This window comes from Chelon labrosus (assembly GCF_963514085.1).
Source record: "Chelon labrosus genome assembly, chromosome: 1".
NCBI lineage: Eukaryota > Metazoa > Chordata > Actinopteri > Mugiliformes > Mugilidae > Chelon > Chelon labrosus.
Genome location: NC_140337.1, coordinates 11246763 through 11266246, shown reverse-complemented (window position 1 = coordinate 11266246; position 19484 = coordinate 11246763). Strand labels below are relative to the sequence as shown.

Sequence of the window (19484 nt, the reverse complement as noted above, 5' to 3'; positions counted from 1 at the left end):
GACAGCAATTTGAAGCGCGCGAGGAAGAGCTGTAATTGCTAAGAGTCGAATGCGCGCAGGATTGTGTGCGAGGAGGATGAAGAACGGCAGAAAGATGAGCGTGTTTGTTTCTGAGGCGTCTCGTTGAACTTTGGCTTCGGCCGCAGCGCAGGAGGAGTCACCTCTCGTAAAATTCACCCTCGGCAGGCTGTAAACATAATACCTCACACTCACAAACACACACAAACACACACTCGGATGCCAGAGAAGAAGAAGAAGAAAAAGCTGATCTCCTTTTCCTATCTGCCACCAAAACAGTAGGCCTGCCCTCGTTCACGCTGCTTCACAAAAAGTGTGTTGTCACTTTAACATGAGCATAGCTGCAGACGATGTGACCCCCCCAACCCACGCCCCACCTCCAGCCGAGCGAGCCGCGGGCTTAAGTTGTCTGTTAGTGTCTGTGTAAGTGTGTGTGTTTGGGGAGTTTCAGGATCAAACCCCCATGTCGACAGAGGCTGCACTCAGGAGACGACCGCTGACAGGTGCTTCCTGCAGCAACGCAGCAGGTGCTTCACACACACACACACACACACACACATACACAAACACACGCTGCAACCAAGGCATGATTGTGCGTGTACAGACACACACATACACAAACAGACTTTTCCCCCCTCTCCCCCTTTTCCCCTTTTGACACACACGTTGTGTGTTAGGCTACACGCTGAACTTCTAGTTGCTCTGCCTCTGCTGATTAGATGCTTGTTTTTATTTCACCACGTAAATTCATTTTCATCAACGTAAGTTCTGATTGGCTGAAAATGACGTTTTTTTTCGGCAACAAGTTGAAACCGTAAGCTGACCTTTAACTGACCGAAGTAAACTTGCTCTAGAAAAATGGAAAAACTAGCAAAATTTTATTTAACTGATGAAGTGAAGTCTGGTGTTTGCTCTCCTTTTACCTCAGTTTTGGTCTCCACCTTCTACCAGAGGAAATACCTGGATCTTCAGCTTACCAGCTGTAGATGTTAACTGTAACACTTCCCAGACAACAGCTGCCTGGTGTGAACCGAAGGAGAACAGTGTGAATGAAAAACTAATAAGGGTACAGGCCTTGAAACCAAAACAATGAGCTGAAAGATATTAAAAAAATACTTACTGATTAGCTGTTGTGGTTTTTGTTTTAATTATGGCTTAATTCAAGCGTCAAGAGTTTAAAGTGGCTTTATCACCAGCTAGCAGCAAATTAGCACCTGGATTTGGACCTGGGATATTGAAATGAAAATGACATATATTTAAATGTTGTTTTCTTTTCAATAAAACAGTAATTTTTCCTAAAAATAAATAAATAAAATATAAAATTCACATAAAAAAAACGTGACACATTCCTCTCTTTATTCCTATTTACATAAATCACATTATATATACATATAGATATATAAAATAAAAAATTACCTAATTTTATTAGCTCATATCTGACTGAGAATTTTTAGAAAAATATTTGTAATTCGTGTTGGAACTTTAGCCCTTTTGAGTTTAAACAAAAATTATTTGATTATGATTTATTAGTCAGTATGTGATCCTTGTTTTTTTTTTTATTTAATTTTTTTTATTTATTTGAATTTCATTTTTTTTTCTTTACCTGTAAATCTGCTTAAAATATGATTGAAAAATAAGTTTCAGTTACTGAGGAAAATAAAAGATCCCGATCCTGAAATAGAGACCAGAAAACCAGACTGTATGTTTGGGTTATTGCGCAAAGAATTCGACCATCAGACTTTGTGCTCTGCGTGTTTTGGGGCCCTGATAAGCTGCCAGCTGGTTCTTAGGACATTTGGACCTCATAAGAGCGGAGAAAGACGCTCAAAAAGACAAAGTCCCACCCTCCTTGGTGTACTGCAGGATCAGTCCTGCTGCAAAGTCATCATTCACCACGTCTATTTTTCTCCTTTTATTTTCAATCACAGGCTTCAACACAGCAGCACAGCCAATCACTGACACGGGCGCTACCAAAACAACATGGCTGCCCAACAAATAGGAGCCCGTCCATCTGTCCTAATACACCCCTCCCTTCTCCACACACACACCACCGCCACCTTTTCCCCAGGGCTATGACGCCATATCTCCCGAATGGAAACAGAAGTCATGACGACAGGTCGGGCCGAAGCTTTTTAGATTTGTATCAGGGCTCCTAACGGCCCGTGTGAGGATTCCTTTATGGTTAGAAAATGAGGCTGAAGTTAGTTTGGTCTCCGTGTCAGCTGCTCAGTGAGGGAGCAGATCGTAGATAAAGCCAGTTTCCCCAAATATTGTGCAGTGTGGTCGCAAGGTGTGAGTGAAGTGGAGCTTCTGTCCCGACTGAAAATACATTCGAAACCAGTTGTGGACATTAAAAAATGCACAATTTCCGCCTCAGATTATTACTGGAGAATTACATAAAAAAGTGTCTCTAATGAAAGGATTTAAGAAATTTTAATTGAATCTTAATTCAATAATTTTCATTCGAATATATATATTTTTACTATAATTTCAGCCCAATATTTTAAATTTTAAACACAATTAAGAAGATTCATTTCTCATATTTTCAATTTTCAGCATAAATGAAAAATACACAAATCAATGATATCAATCAAAGTTTTCTACAGCTAATGTGAGGTTCCTTTAAATAATGAGTTAAATAAAAAAATCATATTTTTGAGACAAAATCACCGCATGACATTTCAGTTCAGTCAGGCTTTAATTTTCAAAAGGTCCTGTAGTAAAAAAAATACTAAACTTCAGGTATCTGTATTTCACATGGCACCACTTTTAATGGTGGAATATTTTCTTCCACTTTTACCGTTTTGTGTTGCTGCAGAATTCAGTGCACGACAGTAACGTTGACCTTTACCCTCCAAACACACACACACAGTTACAAGAGGAAACAGGTGTGTGTGTGTGTGTGTGTGTGTGTGTTGAGGGGTTTCTTGAGACCGGTGGCACAAATAAACTCTTTGTTTCTCAGAAAGGTTTTAAAAAAATAAAAGCCGTTTTCACTCCCCGTAGTTGTTCTGTTTTTGAGGAAAGTCCTGAAAGATGGAGGATAGAATTTGCAGTTTCTGTCTTCACATGTTTCTAGACAGGATTTTGAGTAGAACACACCAGAGCGGGTGTAGAAGAAGAAGAGGGGGTCGACTCGGTGGGTTTAACTTTGCCGTCTGTGTGAGGGATTGTGTTTGGCACCGCTGCGGTTTGAGTCTCGTCCACTTCCACAGAGTGTGTGCTCACACTGCGGCTCCCACTGTCTTTCTCAGTCAGCAGGTGAGGGGGTACGTACCCAGACTGGGGCTTTGCGTGCTCCCTGTGGTGTCGGTTATTTGCAGATTTCGCGGGGCAGCGTCCTTTCTTGTCCTGCCCCCGGAAGCCTCTCAGTTTGGGGCTCCAGTGTTCCCGCCACTGGAGGGCCATAGTGGAGCGGTCCGCCACCAGGCGGCTCTCCTCCGGGCCCCAGCCCCGCTCTCCCTCCTCTGCCCCTATCAGGAGGAACGTCCTGCCCACGTGGAGGGCCGGGCAGCCGCATTTGAGGTCGCGGTCGGGGACCCAGAGGGACTGCTGGCCCCTGCGGACTCGGGAGTTAGACCCTGTGCGGAAGACGGTTTGCACTGAGATGGAGAACTGCCACCAGGGACCTGAACGCTCCATCCCTCTCACCTGGACCTTCAGCACTGACAGAGACACACAACATATTTATATATATTAGATTTTTAAAATTATTATTTTGATTTGTTTATTCTTTAAATAGTTTTCGATCACATTTCTGACTAAGAAATCATTGTTTGATTAAAATGCAGTTTTATTATAGATTTAGGTATTGTCTCAGTTTTTACTCTTTGAAAAGATAACGAAAAAGACTTGAAACTAACCATAGTCCTTGAGACAATAGGTCTCTAAGTTCATCTTGACTTTAACCTCAGAGGGCTGGCAGTATGAAACACACTCCTCCGCTACATGAGAGAGGGAGAGAGGGAGGGAGAGGGAGGTGAGTATGCATCAAACGAGAAGATATCATTTCATAGCAAGCATATCAGCACATGTCTTTTCCCCTAATTACAATATGGCTGCTTCTATTTGTCATCACAGTATCCTTTGACTAACAGATGATCCCAGCTGCAGCAGGTGGGACATTCCACGGGCTGCCGCTAGGAGGGAGTGGTTAGCTGCTCCACGGACAGTTTAGAGTGAGGGGGTGGGGGGGGAATTGAAGTTCCTACAGCAGCTTCAATTCGAGGCCGTACCGGTTAAAAAATGTGGCCCCGTGGCACGCCTTCAGAGAAGATTTGATATACGATTCCGCAGAAGAGCCGTAAATCTGAGCGCGGTGCATGAGGTGACATCAACGGGGTGAAGAGGAAACATGCGTTTAGGACATTGGAAGAGAAAGAAATCTAAACAATCCTCTCGGTTTAAACATGCCCTGAATTCAGACATCTCAATTTATGACGGCAAGACTCAGCATGCTGAAAAAAAAATGATCCACACAAATCATAATTGAACGATTATATCTAATTTTTTTTAACATCGTAGCGTCACGTACCAAAAGTATTATTTCCTTGAGTTTCACACATTTGTTATTTCATCTAATACGAATGTCGAAGGATAAATCTCCACATCTATCCTTAATAGATATGTTGCCATAAAAGAGTAGAATATAATCACAAGTGTCCATGATTAAACAGACGAGTCAGTATTAAATGTATTTATTGGACGTGAAGCTGCAAATGTACTCACCTATACTGTATTGAGGTTGGAAGACTGGGGTCGGGGCGACCTCTTGAATCCCTGCAAACATAAACAGTATTTCAGACAGGTGACAGGAACTGATAAACCTCAGGCTACCTTCATGAGCTGTCAGTTTGTTGCAGCTGCGTGTTATATGTGTTATGTTTGAATGCCTCTCGCTACGTTAGGCATGCCTGCGCAGAAGATAAGCAAGTGTCAAAACGACGGAGTGTGTGGTCCTTTTATGGTCTAGAGACGCACTCAAACACAGACACAAGCTTTACTTTTGGGCATTTAATAAGGTCAGACCTTCACTTCTTGTATGGTTTCGTCTCAAACATTAAACAGAGTCAAGTCAAATTCACTCAATAACTCTGCGTGTGTGTCTGCGAGGGTTGAAAATGAACGACCCAGCTGGCTGCGCGTACATTACCCAGGCCTCTCGTAAAAGTGTGTGTGTGTGTGTTACGGTGCCACCAAGCTCACACTCCTAAACATGTCCCCCGTCCGTGTCCTGTCTTCTCTGACACAACTGGGCCAGTGACACCCTACACCCCCCACCCAGCTGACGGCCCTCCCCAATGTTTAAAAGTCATGAACGTGGTGTGTGTGTGTGTGTACTTACAGTATGTGAAGGGTCATAATGAGGCTACCTGTGTGGGCAAGGCCGAGCGTACGATATCCTTTTATGTTTGACTTCGCTTTCATTTAACAAAAGATGTCAAATAGTTGATTATTGGCTATTGACAAGCAGGTATATACACCAAATCTCCCTAAAGAAATCTGTCCAAATTTTATGATATATAAACATTTTATAATCACGGGAATTGCATATCACGTTTTTTTTTTGTTTGTTCATTCTTCTACATATATAAAACTGATGTTTTAAATTAATTTATTTATGTAACTTAAATGTAACTTTAGTATATTGGCTAAGTTAGGCTGACGTTGGCTAAGTTAGCTAACGTTAGTAGGAGTTTAGCTAGTTTTCCACCATCATGACTGCATAGCTGTTGTTTCATTTAGTTATATGACCTAACTATTTACTGAGTTGTCAAAGATAATGAAAATGGATTCATCTGAACATAAAATAAAGTGAATGAGAATGTTTAGCTTAGTTTTTTTTGCTTCAGCAGACTAGTTGCAGTCGTTGCAGCTAGCTAGTTGACCTGTTGCAGCTAGCTTGATGTAGCCTGATGTATATCAGCTTTATTGGCCAAGTGTATGCTGTACACACATTTGTTCTCTGCATTTAACCCATCCACTTGAAGTAGTGGTTGAGCCATGGACATAGAGGGGGATTCAAACCTGTGAACCTAGCCGACTGAATTTGACTACATACGTAGCCTTTGTAGGGCAGAAGTGAACTTCCTGGTACTTGAAGTTACGGATAGAAAGGTTTCATATTAACTTGAGTTTAGGATGACTGCTGCCTGGCTGTTGGTCTGACTGATGAGAGGAGAGGAAGAGGTGAGGTGTTGGAGGTGGGGGTAGAGAGGTACTATACATAGCCTGAGATAGTCTGGCAGTAAAAACAAACACGGTTTTCTTTCACTCACTCCTTTGGCTGGGAGAGTTATGAGTCTGGGCCCTGTGATGGGGGCGTTTTGAGCCGTGCAACAGGTGTGAAGCTCCTTGCTGCCGGCTCCCTATGCCACCTGATTGGGACTCAAACAGCGACAGCGCCTGTGTAGTTGTCGGCACTCGCGCGATTAGCCCGAGATGTGCACGTGGATTAGCGCTCATGGCTGATGTTTGGTGCTAGCCAGGCGCAGAGATATGAGTGGCAACAATCCTCTTGATCTGAGGCTGATCCCAGATCAGAGGGAGATGAGGTTTCCTTGTAGCAGCCGGCTCATGTTAACGCTGCTGTGGAAACCGTCTCTAGGGATGATGAAAAGGAGACACGCCGGGTAATTGGGCTAAATTAGTCTGGAGAGCTGCGGCCCCTTTCATACCAAACTACTATTTGATAAAGGATTAAAGGATTTGATGAGATGGTTTAATCCATTTAGGCCACAAGCAAATGAGTTTGAAGGAGAAATTAAATGAGTCACTTTGTCAGGACTGACAACAAACTATTAAAAGCCAGTTGGTGACACGTATCAAAGGCAGAAAGAACATTTTCAATTAAGTTTAGGCGCATTGCTGCTATCAAATCAAGCTGTTTAAACTCAACAAAAAAAGACTGTTATATTTAGAAGATGGTGTCATCTGACCTGCTGCCTCTGTTAGCAGGGGAGAGCTGCTCGCCAGCCAAAAACAACAAATAGTCAGGACTTCTAACATACGTTCCTTCCATGTTTGGTTCAGGCAAAGAAGGATTAGATTAGGAATTAGTCATCAACAAGCAAAACCAACACCGACATTTCACACACTGTAGTCGTCCATCTATAGCAGTGGTAGACTTACGTATGCAGGGCCTCAGAGGGGACTTCCCCTGTTTGTATCCCGGAGCACAGCGGTTACACCTGAGGCCGGTCACTCCTTCTCGACACAGACACTGACCCGAGGTCTGGTTACACCAGCCACCCACTGCCCCCAAAGGATGGCACTGACACGCTGGGGAACGAAATGACAAGATTAGAGACTTGTCTCATTTGGAATCTCTGGGTTCACGCAGCATAATTATTAATTTTGACATAAATGACACAAACATTTCTTGCAAGGAAACAAGACTTTTGTTCCTACCACCAAATTGACCATACTGATTGTTGGGTGAACCCATTTGGATTATCGACAACTTTCTTTCCATTAAATAGCAACATTTTTGTGTTTGGCACGTTTGACGTGGAAACATTTGGAGTTGGACATATACCAGAGGGTTACCTAGGAAACCAGATACTGTAACGCCCAATAAAAGACCAACTGTCAGCCACAAAGAAATGTACAACGCGTGAATCCCTTTCTACGTATATGGGGCTTTACAGTTTAGTAGATATTAGCAAACCATTTCCTTTTCACACAACCAGTAAATATGGCACAACAATATGACTTCAAACTCTAGAAAACAAATAGTTTCAGCGTATTTTTGGCTCGGTTTTGTTCTCCACCAGCTCCTGAAGAAAATATCCAGACATTTACCGGCCAAGTGTTGCAGTATGTTTGTAGTTATATGCTATACAGATGCCAATAAAAGCAACAGTGCGTCAAAATAAATAAGCAGACCGTAAAACCAAAACAATGAGCTGAAAGATACTAAAATAATCTGTGGATATGAGGTGATCTCTCGCCATTTCTTCAAGGTGTGACTCGGTTAAAGATATTTCAGGAAGAAAATTCCGACGCGATAAGATTAAACATATTTTTGTCTCAGTTTTGTTCTCCACCAGCTCCTAATGAAATTACCTGCATATTTATCTGCTAAATGCTGCGCTATGTTCATTATTTACTGCTATAACTGATACCAAAAAAAAAAGACTGAGCCAAAATAAGCACAACTGTAAAATTCAAACAATGATCAGCGCTTGGTTGTTTCTGTTTCTCTCATCATCTCTTCAAGATGTGACAGGGTTGAAGCAAGTCGGATATTTTAGGGAAAAAAATGTGTCAAAAACAGACAGGCCAAAATGAAGGGATTAAGGAGACCATCCATCAGTGACAGGACCCAGGTTTAATCCTGAATGACAGCAGGAATCTGTCCTCAAGGAGCGTCCTTGGGAAAGACAAAGACCTTTTCTAATACCAGGGAGTCTATTTTGTAGCAGTCCTGATGGGTAAACAAAGACAAATTCCTACATGAGGGTGTTAACAAAGCGTCACATCATGGCAAAGAATCATCGTTCCTGCTGCTTTTAGAGAGAACGAACACCCTTCACCCAGAAGAAGCCACAATCCTTAATTTATTTTCTCTTTTATTTCCTTCTGTAGTGTCGGCGAAGCTGTATAATGATTACTCCCTGGATTGCCACGGTTTACACTGCAAAGCTTTTTATTTACCGCAGCTTTCACGGGATAAGACCCAATGAGAGTAGACAGATAGAGAGAGGAAGCCGCACTTCAACAGGTCTGTTCACACTCGAATAATGTTTACACCAATCCTTACAAAGAGTCCAAACAACCTGACTGGAGAAAATGAGTAATTATGTCACGACTGGTCTCCAAATGGGAACTCAGTGAAATATAGCGACAATAAATTTAAACTAAGATGTGGTGGAGCTTATGGATTTGGAGGCTGCTTTCGTTTCATGCATAAAAAGTGATAAAATATGAGGATGTTTAATCCTAGCCCTTTTCATCCCTCCATGTGTGTCAAGCTCAGAGAGCCCATTAGCTTTGGATATATTGGGGCGGTGGTCAAGCTGAGCATGCCAGAGTGTCACAGTCATTTAGGACATGTGACCAGTCAAAGGTCAGGGGTCACGGCGGATGCCAGCCAGCGGTAACGACGGAGATCCAGGTGGCGACTCGGTGGGGTGCGTTTTTTTTTTTTTTGTGCGCATCACTAACAGGAATAGCTGCCCGCTCTCACAATGTAACCACCCCATAAACACTTCTGCGCGCTCGCACAGAGACAGAGCGGCCACGTAAACACACACTGACATAAACACTGTCACACACACACAAGCTGCTTTGCTTTTCATCTTCCAGGAATGTACAGTTAGTCAAAGGTACCTGTCATGCACTTCCTCTCTCCCCTTGACCCCATCCCCCTCACCCCACACACACACACAGTGAACACACACATCCAGTGACTGACGTTGGCAGGCCTTGCGGTGGCTGAGCGGCTTGCCGTGGTCGCGGGTGTAACCGTTCTGGCAGTACTGGCAGTGGCGTCCGGCCGTGTGGTGGCGACACTTCTGACACACGCCTCCGCTGCGCCGGCCTGACTGCTGAAACACCTCCATGCTGAAGCGGCATTTGTTAGAATGACCGTTACATTCGCAGGCTGGAGAGAGGGAAAAAAACACAATGAACACCAACAAAGAAGACAGCCTCATCTGTGATGTTTTGTTTGAGTTTAGAGGAACACCAACACATGCAACTCAGGGGTCGCATTAACTGAATATTTTCCGTCATTGACCGTTTTTTTAAAACTGTGATGGAAACATCTGAAGGCCATCTGTCATTTTGACAGATTGCAATTCACACCCCTGACCACTTGGTGGCGAGTGACGTTATTAATTGGCTTTTGTCTCTAATCACAGTTTGCATTCCAAACATCGCGGAACTTTTGTCAGTGCACGATTTCCTGGTACACCGATTACACCGTCGCACACATCAGAGCTCGGCTAACCATAGACGTATATACATGTCTGTGTGGTTAACGGCTACCAAAATGGAGGAATCAGATGAAAGCACGTTGCTAGGACTCATGGAAGGCAAATTTTATTTTAAAAAACTACTTGATGGAAGCCTTGCTAAAAGCAGAGTTTTGTGCAAATTGTGCAAAAAAAAAAAAAGTTTGCATACCACTGAAGCACTTCAACCTTATGATGCCATCTAACAGCTGTTAGCGCTAGCAGTCCCGGTCCGAGAACGGACAAGACGCGTCGGCAGCCCAAACTTTTTTCTTTTTTCTTTTTTTAACTGTTTAAAGTCAATACTGTTGTGAAAAAGTACTTAAAGTTAATGAAAATTTAATGAAAATTAAATGTTGAATATGTCATTATTATCATTTTAAAAAAATTAAAGTGACAGATAAAAATAGATTATGACGGGATTTTTATGACCCTGTCAGTCAAAATGACAGACAACAAAAAAGTCTAGCGCAACCTCTGATTCAACTAGTTAAATGTCTTCTGTAGTTAAATTTCTGAAGAGCTCATATTGGTGTACATATAGATCATGGCGGATGAATTACAATACGATCATACCGTAGTAGTGTTTTGTCAAATTAAACATATATATATTAGTCACTATTCTTAAACAACCAAATTTAGGAGATCTTATCCAAATATTTTTATGCATTCTGTCATAAAAACACGAATACTGGCCGACGTATTGGTCTCGCGTCGGGCTGGGTCGCCTCAAAAATCCAGTATCTGTCATTTGATAGGTGAAAATATTTGCGCGAATGATAAAAACAGATGTGAGGCTTGTTCTGTTTCAAAGTCTAGGTCATAATCATCTAAATAAATCTGTCAAAATCAGGAATTCAGTCCGATTAACTCTTTAATAAATTTGTAGTATATTATAGCTGTGATATTTTTTGTTATTGAATCCTTTATTTTCTATATTAAGAGCATGAACAACAGTAAGTCACATTTACACATTTTCCCTATCCCTAATATGCTGGTTACCTTCAGTCGCCCATATTTATGTTGTATTTTGTTGTGTCTATATTGTATTGTGTTTTGTTTTTTAAATGAAAGGCGATCTGTGTGTGTAATTTTTATCACAGTTCCAGGCGGCGGGACGCAGGACTCACCAACACAGGGGTTCGGGTGAGTGGGTGTCGCTCGATGCCACGGTCTGTCGAAGTAGAAATCCTCACACACATCACAGTCGGGCCCCGCCGTGTGATGCTCGCACACGCACACAGCGTGGCCCGCGTCGTCACGGCGACACTTGGAAGCGTGTCCGTTGCACTTGCACCTGCCTCCCACCTGCACGTCTGAGAGAGCTATGGGAGCTCGGGCGGGAGAGAGGAAAGCGGAGGGCTGGGTCATCTGTACATTCCTGGCACTCTGTCTGGTGTTGTGATTATTGTTCCTCCTCTTCCTCAGTTCCCGCCCTACGTTGCCCCTGCTCCGTCCCTCAACTGTCCAATGGCAACCTCCACTAGGGCAAGGCAGAAACTGATTGTTCTCCTTCTTGCGACCTCGCCCTCTGCCTTTACCGCCTTTCTTAGGAGAAGCAAGTGTGTCCGCGTTGAAGCTATCCCCTCCTTCCTTGCTGGTCACATTGTGCCCATCTTCGTCTTGATTTGACCCTTTGTAATGACCTTTCCTGCTCTGCTTGTCTACCTTCTCCCCTTTGTTCCTTCCCCTTACCTCCGAGCTTTTTGTCTCCCTGTCAAAAAATGCCAGTGTATTTTCTGTGTTTATCTTGTCCACCTGTTCCTCAGTGTGGCCCTTGTGGCCTGGTCTCCACCTCACGACCCCAGTCCGTCTGACATCATGTGCACCATCAAGCCATTGTGCTTCTTCTGTCTTATCCACTTTGATGTCTTTGGACACCTGATGGAAGACCACACGGACGTCTGTGGCTGTCACCCAGTCCTGGAGGGTGGGGCTATAGTCAAAATCAGGAGATGACGGCCTTCCGTCCAGGGTTGAGAAGGCCAGCACCACGCCGCCCCGCTGTTTCTGTAGGGGACGAGGGTCCGAGCAGAGGGGCTCTGTCTCTTGGTGTCTTGTTTGTGCTATGGTCTGTGAGGGAAGCCTGAAGTTCCTGAGGCAGTCACTGGAGTAGTGCTGCATCGGCCTCCAGGTTCGCCCATAGTCCATCGACTTGAGGATGGAGATGGAGATGGGGTCCGACGGCTCGCCTTGGTGGCAAAACTGCAAGCTTATGTAGGTGATCTCAAAGCGGCGGCCAAGCGGTAGCGTGAGGACCCAGTCCCCAGTGTCAGCACCAGCGCTGGCCATCCAGCAGGTGAGGTTGTGAGGGTTGTGGAGGTCGGTCAAAGCGGTGATGTTGCCGTCATTGTCCGGCCCGTGTAGCGAGTGGCTAGCATTGACCGGAATCCCGTAGGCGGCGTTGATGAACTCTGACAGGCAGTGCCGCGGACGGCCATCTGGATGGTAGCAGGGGTCATGAGGTGAAGTCCAGCTCAACGGGGTGTAGGAAAGGGGAGAGGAGATGAGGGATGAAGGCAGGAGAAAGAGGGGTAGAAGAAAAACAGGAAAGAGAGAGGTGGAAGGGGGAGGGGAGGAGGGTAGGAACATCATGTCATCGAGCCTGTGGAAGAAAAAAAAAGATAATTTTAAGAGAAAACCATGGGAGCTAGATCATAAAAGAAAAAAAAAACATAAACTGATTGATTTATATGATGCGCTTATGAAGCCGAGGACGGAAATCCAAGATAGACCACCTGTGCCTTTATTGAAAACACATGATACCAGCTAAATGCATCACTTCAACTTGCGCCTCATTGGCTTTTGGTAGATGCCAGTAAAGATCTCATCCAGTAAAAATGTAATCTCCGATCTTCACAGTAGTGTCAGCCACCGGTTTAAACCCGTGACCTTGTCAACCTTTAAGAACATATCCGTCTTAAAACTCCCGTCATCCCCCGAGAAGGGTGGATGAGTGTGGGTGAAGAAGGGCGCGCACCCAGCGGGTCTGTCTGGAAATGACAAAAAACATGCCCGACAGCTGGAGCTAAACCCTGAGCTGGACCGCATCCATCACATTTATTGCTCTCTTTTCAAATCATTTTAGCGCTGGTCAGTGCTGCAGGCGAGCGAGGGGGCCTGAGCACGATCAGCGCCTAGTGTCACCACGTAGCGTAGAGAGTATGAGAAAACCGACAGTAAGGAAAGCGGGGAAGGGAAGGAAGGGGAGCTGGAGATTAGCGCTTAGGATGCTAGGAAATGATTTATAGATCGAAATGTGTGTTCGCCTTGAGCCCCTGCTTGGGGTACTTCCGTAGTAAAGACAAACACAGACTTGTGTAGGTCCGCACTGAGAACAAATCCCTTCCCGTCGCTTGGAACTGGTGATGAGTGTAATTTATCTCTCTGTCAAGATTTGATACTGGAAAGCGTTTTGGCATGTGGACAGAACGAACAATGCATCCACTTTCTCTGGATGATTTATTGTTTTTAACCGCTCACACGAAGCCCAGAAGCACATTTCCAATGGAGCACTTTCTTGCAAAAGGCAGATCAATACCGTCCCGTTTGAATTTTGGGAAAATTCCTGCGTCCTTCCTTCATAACTGTCACTTTCTCATCAGTAGCTATGCTCCTTGAGCGTTTTCAAACAACTTTCCCTCTGCTCTCGCGTCTCCCCGTCTATCTATCACCTGCCCCCTTCATTCTCTTCTGGGAATATTCTTAACTGCTGCGAGATTGATGATGTCCTAACAAGCGTTTGACACTGACAGCAAAGTCAGCAGGGCTGCATAAACCAAACCCGTAGGAGAGGACGGGGCCGAGAGCCTCACCGGCCTCGTCATCCCGCTCAATTAGCCAACGACCGAAATATGAGGCTTCCCTCAGGGACCACACAGCTCTGAAGGGGCCTGCAGTGCAGAGGCCATGGGACTCTGTCGGCCGCCTCAGACAAACTGCCGAGTTCTTGCCCTGCGAAAGCAATAACACGCTACAACCAGCCAAACCTGGTTGAGGAAATGTAGGGGGAAAACCGGGCTTATTAGGAGTCTATGTTTTGCGGTGTTGCCACGGGAAATGCTACAAGCGGCGAGCGCGGTGATGAGTGGTCCGACTGTGACCCCGGTTCCACCGAGCCACATTCCTTGGGCCCTGAATGCCTCGGTTAGCCATTCCTGACGTGTCGAGACATGCCCCGTGGGAACCTGAACGGGCTGATAAAAAGAAAGACTTATAAGTTGATCGGGTGATTAATTAGGTCTCCTGGTTGTATAAGAAGGAAGGGGTAAAGGTTATTCAGAGGAGAGTTGAGATTAAACCAAAGAATTCATTCTGGACGGGGAATTACGAGAGTGGGCGGGCGGGGGGTTCGCGGTCGGGGCGGGTGAAAATAGAGCAGAAGAGAAAGGGGGGAGGTTGTTTAACATTCCCATGACACGCACTTGCTCTTGTCTTTGTCACATTACATGACTAATTAAACATTGGCCCATTACAAGCACTTTGATAAATGGATGCTCATCTGAGAGAGGCCCCTGAGGTTTTTAATGCGCCCCTCTAGGCCAAATCCAGGCTCTCTCCTCTTCCGAAACCAGATCATCTGTCTGGCACCGCCAACGTAACCCACAGGATATGGTTTCAGCGTTTTATTTTTTTCTCTGCCACTTTCAATAAATTCACACAAGGCCGCATGTCGCAAGAAGACGCCGATGATGGGCCGAATGCGTCGTTTGATGAGAATAACATGCAGCATGTTGTATGTTGATGCATGTCAGCTACAGAACAGAAAGAGGCCTCGGTTTAACATCAAACTAAAGCCCAAAACGCAAACAACGACCAGCCACAATGCAAAATCATATTTAAGACTCTATGTGCAACCGAGAAAGTTTTGAAATAACTTGGCAGCGGCGCGCCTTTCAAAAAGCTTATACAGCCAAATAGTGGTATGATGAGATCAACATCTCCGGCGGGTGATCTTTAGAAGCAGCTATGCTTGGCTGGCAAGGGGCTGGAAAAATACTTGCTGACAACCTGGGGGCATGTTTACAGCATAGTCGTCGCAGGAGAGAGCGAGGAGAGCGGCGATCGCGTCCGTGCTCCGCGGCCCCCGTTCCATTTCCCAGCGCGGTTCGTCTGTTCTTCATTCCGCTGGAGCGGGGCGGACTTGGAAAAGCCGACGTATCCGGAGCAGGAGGCTGACGTGACAGGAATTTGTGCACACACATGCATGTTTTACTGGCTGATAACCATCAGTTCGTGGTGAAATTACCTAGATTTGTTGTAAATATAAAAGAAATAAGCACAAATTGTGTAAGTATTCACCCTTTCAAGACAGGATTGTATTAATTACTGCAGTATTTTTTACTTTTATAGTGGAAGGTGTTAATCTGTAGGGTCATAATACGGGAATACTTGTTTCTTTATGTTTATTTCTTGTGCAAATGCTTCTTTTGGTGATATGTCTGTTTCTATAATGCACATATTCTGTTTGTATTGCATTTATTTTGCCTTGCTATTGATGCCTGCTTTAAGGATCTAAGAGGAAAAGGAAGACAGTCAGAAGAGTAAAATATGATCATAATAGGCCACAGAGGTCACACTAGGAGGATTTATTAGTGTATTGACTGATAAATTGAATATTTTAGGGCTTTATTCTTTCCCAAATCAAACTATGATGTGAGCTACTTCTAATAAAAGACGAAGCTGATTCTCCATTTCTACCTGTTAACTCACTTTCGAGGCCGCGGGCCTGTCAGAGTCTGGAGCGGCTCTGCTGAGCAGATGAGCTGGATTTGGACTGTCTCACACGTTTTAACATTCCTCGTCATGGCCAGCAGCTCCGGCCAGCCAGACGGACAGAAACGCGTTCAGATGCTCTGCTTGTTTGTGACGAGTTTCAAAAGACTAAAATTGCGCTTTGCGGAAATAAACACTCGGCCGTGAGGTTGAATAAGTAGAAAGGTTTATATCCGGCTGATAGTCTCTGGGAAGATTTCCCGGGCCTCTACAGTGCAGCTCTGCTCCAAGACACGGATCCTTTAAATAAATATGATCAATTATATAAGCTCTCTCTTATAGCCTACATGTTTGAAGCTGAACCAAAGCACCTGTTGGTGCATGTTACCAAACTGACACCTTTGTTAATTTGCAATTGTCCTCAGCCGTCGGAAATACAACACTGGACTCAGGGCGAGAAGAGAAAGGCTGTGAATGCGGTCTATATTCCCAAACTGCATTCCTGCCTGCACAGTCGAAGCCCATGTGTGTGTTATTCCACACGGAGCAGATTCCAGGAGTTCTGTTTTAAGTGTAATAATCTAATTTTAGTGGAGCAGGTCGGGGTGGGATGGGGCGGGGGGAGTGGAAGCGTCAGACAGCACAAAATGGATTATCACCGCTTGTATCTTTAGCTAAAGGCCTCTGTCCTTCACGTTTGCGCCTCCAACAAACTGCCAATCTGATGCATGTGCGGGGGCCCCCCCGGGGGCCAACCGTCCCTCCACCGGGAAGGTACCTCCACCTCTGCACCGACCCAAGAGCCTTGCTCAAGTTTTTGAATAAAAAAACACATGTTACCCACTTGATGCGTAAAGGCGAGTTTCCTGTCAAATCTCCCCCTTTACAGCCTCACACAAGTTGGCAAGCTGCTCTCCACGCAGCTCCAGCTTCACATGATGATATTGAAAAACAGATGGAAATGAAATCATTGTGATGTTGCAGTCAGGCCAAAGGCAACTCCGGGCATGATGGAGAATTTAAAAAAACAACAAACACGTATAACTGTGAGTCAATTAAATCAGCACAGTATAATACAGCGGGTTAAAAATGAGAAAACACAGCAGAAACCCCGCAGGGCTGGGCACTACAACAAATAAAACGCACCCATGAGTGGTGTCAGTTAATTTATTGTCAAAAACGGGTTTAGAAAGATTAGAAAAACAAATGCTCAGCTTGGTTTAATTAAGTTTCACAACCGCAGTAGTATATTAAAGGCCAAAACTTTGGAGAGATTTTAGGAAAACTAATCAACGCACCTTAAAAGGCAAACATCCCGCAGAGTCCCGAGACTAATGAGCCACTCGCCACGGTTCATTTGAGGTAAATGTTTATCATATTTAGTCTGATTTCTTTGGCAAGGGCTGAGAGGGAGGCCGCAGACTAATTGCGTCAGTTGCGCACGGTTAATTGCACTCGTTCTGCAGAAATTGGCCGCAGTCAATTAGCTTTATCTCACAGAGAGGAACGACAATATTTACACAGGGAGGGTATCACGGTCTGATCAGGAAACCCAAGTCCGATTTTTTATGCTGATAATTGGTCTCGTATGTGTTTGGCCTTTAAGATAAATGATACAATCAAAGCTGGAGAGTGGCTTGCGTTCATGTGGTTTTATGTTTTATCGTTAATTTGATTCTTGACTGAAATGCAAGAACTAAACGACAAGCTTGGAATTATATGAAAATAAATAGAAAATGCACGACATTTTCTCCCCAAAAAAGGGAAGTTAAAGTGAAAATAAAAAGTTTTTATGAAGTCATTTAATTATCTATTTTTTTTTAAATAAAAAACAGAAAAAGGCAGACATTTAAAAAAATAAATAAAAAATCCCTGTGCAGTGTTGTAAGTTTATCCACCAGAACTAAATTAATAAAATAAAATAAAATAAAATAAAAAGACTGAAAGTTGCATCCCCGCTGCATTTCTAATAAATTTCAGTAAATACGTCTAAACAAAATAATAAATAATAAAATACATCACTCGTTTCATAAATTAGCAATTAAAAGCTATAAATATTTAAACAATTATTTCTGAATGTCCCTTTTGTGTCATCTTTAAAGAATATTTTGCGAATTTTGTGCCGTATTTTGCCTTCAATTACAGTGACAGTGAATAATCAGGACTCGCTGCTCATTCGCTGCTTCCCCTGAACGCGCCTTCAGCAGAGATAAAGTTCACAGACACCTCACAGACGCGGACATAAAAAAAAAAAGGCAGCTCACCATGTGCGTCAAAGTGATTCTCCGTCTCCCGGCTTCTTCAGCTCCCCCCGCGGTCCCTCCCGATCATTAAGAGGAGCGCAGCAAGCGTCCAGACATCCAGCTCGTCTGCAGAGGAGCGCAGCAGAAGGCAGAAGCCTGCCGAGAGGGGGCAACACGCCGGGTACTGAAGGAGGGAGAAGAGAAGGAGGGGGTGCAAATTAACGGGATCAGCTGGGAGGTGTCTCTCCTAATAGAAAGTGAGCTGAGCCAAGAGCTCCCACCTCCAGAGGAGTCACATCCTGCTTGACGCACGGCGCGCCTCTGCCAAAATGTACCCATAAAACTCAAGTCCAAACCTTTAGTCAGTCTTAAACGGAGTCTGAGGACGCATAACAGCTCGCAGTTCAGCGTTTGGATAAGTTTTTGGAAAGTCTCATGTTGAGAACCACTGCTTTTGTTCTTTCCAATTAATCTTTGGTTAAAACACGACTGGTGAATAATACGTGTTTCCTGTAAAAGTGCATGTTTTCATGAGTGAATATTGCCATAAATATGCTATTTAAGAATCAGGTAACAACAGAAAAAAAGAACATTTAACTGTGATTAAAAATACTGAGTGCAGTTGTTAAAAAAAATACATCACAGAGACTGAACTAAAGCAAAATTTAACTTGTTGTGCAAATTGTTGACCGTGGATGAAGTCCAGTTAAGTTTTTTTCCCACCGTGGGGAAATTTTTTGTAAAATATTTTTTGAAAAAAAAACATTTGTGTTTGGGCAGATTAAGCTTTTTATGGTAGGTTTTGAACCGTGGGTAAAAAGGAAACTGTTTTTTGTTCTAATGTGAAGTATAAATCTTCTTTACTTTTCATTTTGCAGCATTGCAGCTCCACATGTTGCTAGGTACTGTGTGCAACAGGAAGCATTTGTAATTTTACAAGCTTACATGTAGCTTCAAGCATTATATTTTACATTTACAGTATGTTTTGCTCTATAAAGCTACATATATTTGATTATTATAGTTACTCATTGCATTGGAGAGTAAAATGTTACGTGTAAAATATGAGATTAATTTGTACATATAATAAAATAATCCAGATTAAGCACATTAACAGGATATAAAACAGTTTAAATTTGCTCCACAACTACAACATTAAGACACTGCTTTCATGTTAATGTACCAGTATTAATTTACACTTATGTTCAAAACAAGAAGTAATATTAATAGTTACATATTTCTGTAGTTTAGAGAGTTTTTTAAATCTGGTATTTCATTGTTTACCTTCTTGGCTGTGTTTAAATCAGATAATTATTAAGACAAACAGGTTGATCTGCTTAAATGTGGCATTTCCTTCCTTTTTGTTTTACAAGATAACAATACACTCTAGTATAGACTCAACATTTTATTGTTTGTTAAGGACCTTTTTTAAACACCATGCACATTCTCCACTTTCAGGTTTATTACTACCGGCGGGCAAATTGAGGACACACAGGAAACCCAGTTGCAGTAGTCTTATCTCATATAGCACGGGGAAAGATCTCACTCTCCA

The 19484-nt window shown here is 43.6% G+C and overlaps 1 protein-coding gene across 1 annotated transcript; it reads right to left on the bottom strand.

Annotated features, from left to right (window-relative positions):
* Positions 1 to 1360: 1360 nt before the first annotated feature.
* On the bottom strand, positions 1361 to 18355 carry ntn5 (netrin 5). The gene is made up of 7 exons (XM_084546372.1): positions 17957 to 18355; positions 11108 to 12582; positions 9437 to 9625; positions 7150 to 7299; positions 4747 to 4797; positions 3882 to 3962; positions 1361 to 3683 (listed from the first exon to the last, which is right to left on the bottom strand). Exons 2-7 carry the CDS (start codon positions 12570 to 12572, stop codon positions 3094 to 3096), a joined length of 2526 nt encoding a protein of 841 aa, XP_084402498.1. The 5' UTR covers positions 12573 to 12582; positions 17957 to 18355; the 3' UTR covers positions 1361 to 3093.
* Positions 18356 to 19484: the final 1129 nt, after the last annotated feature.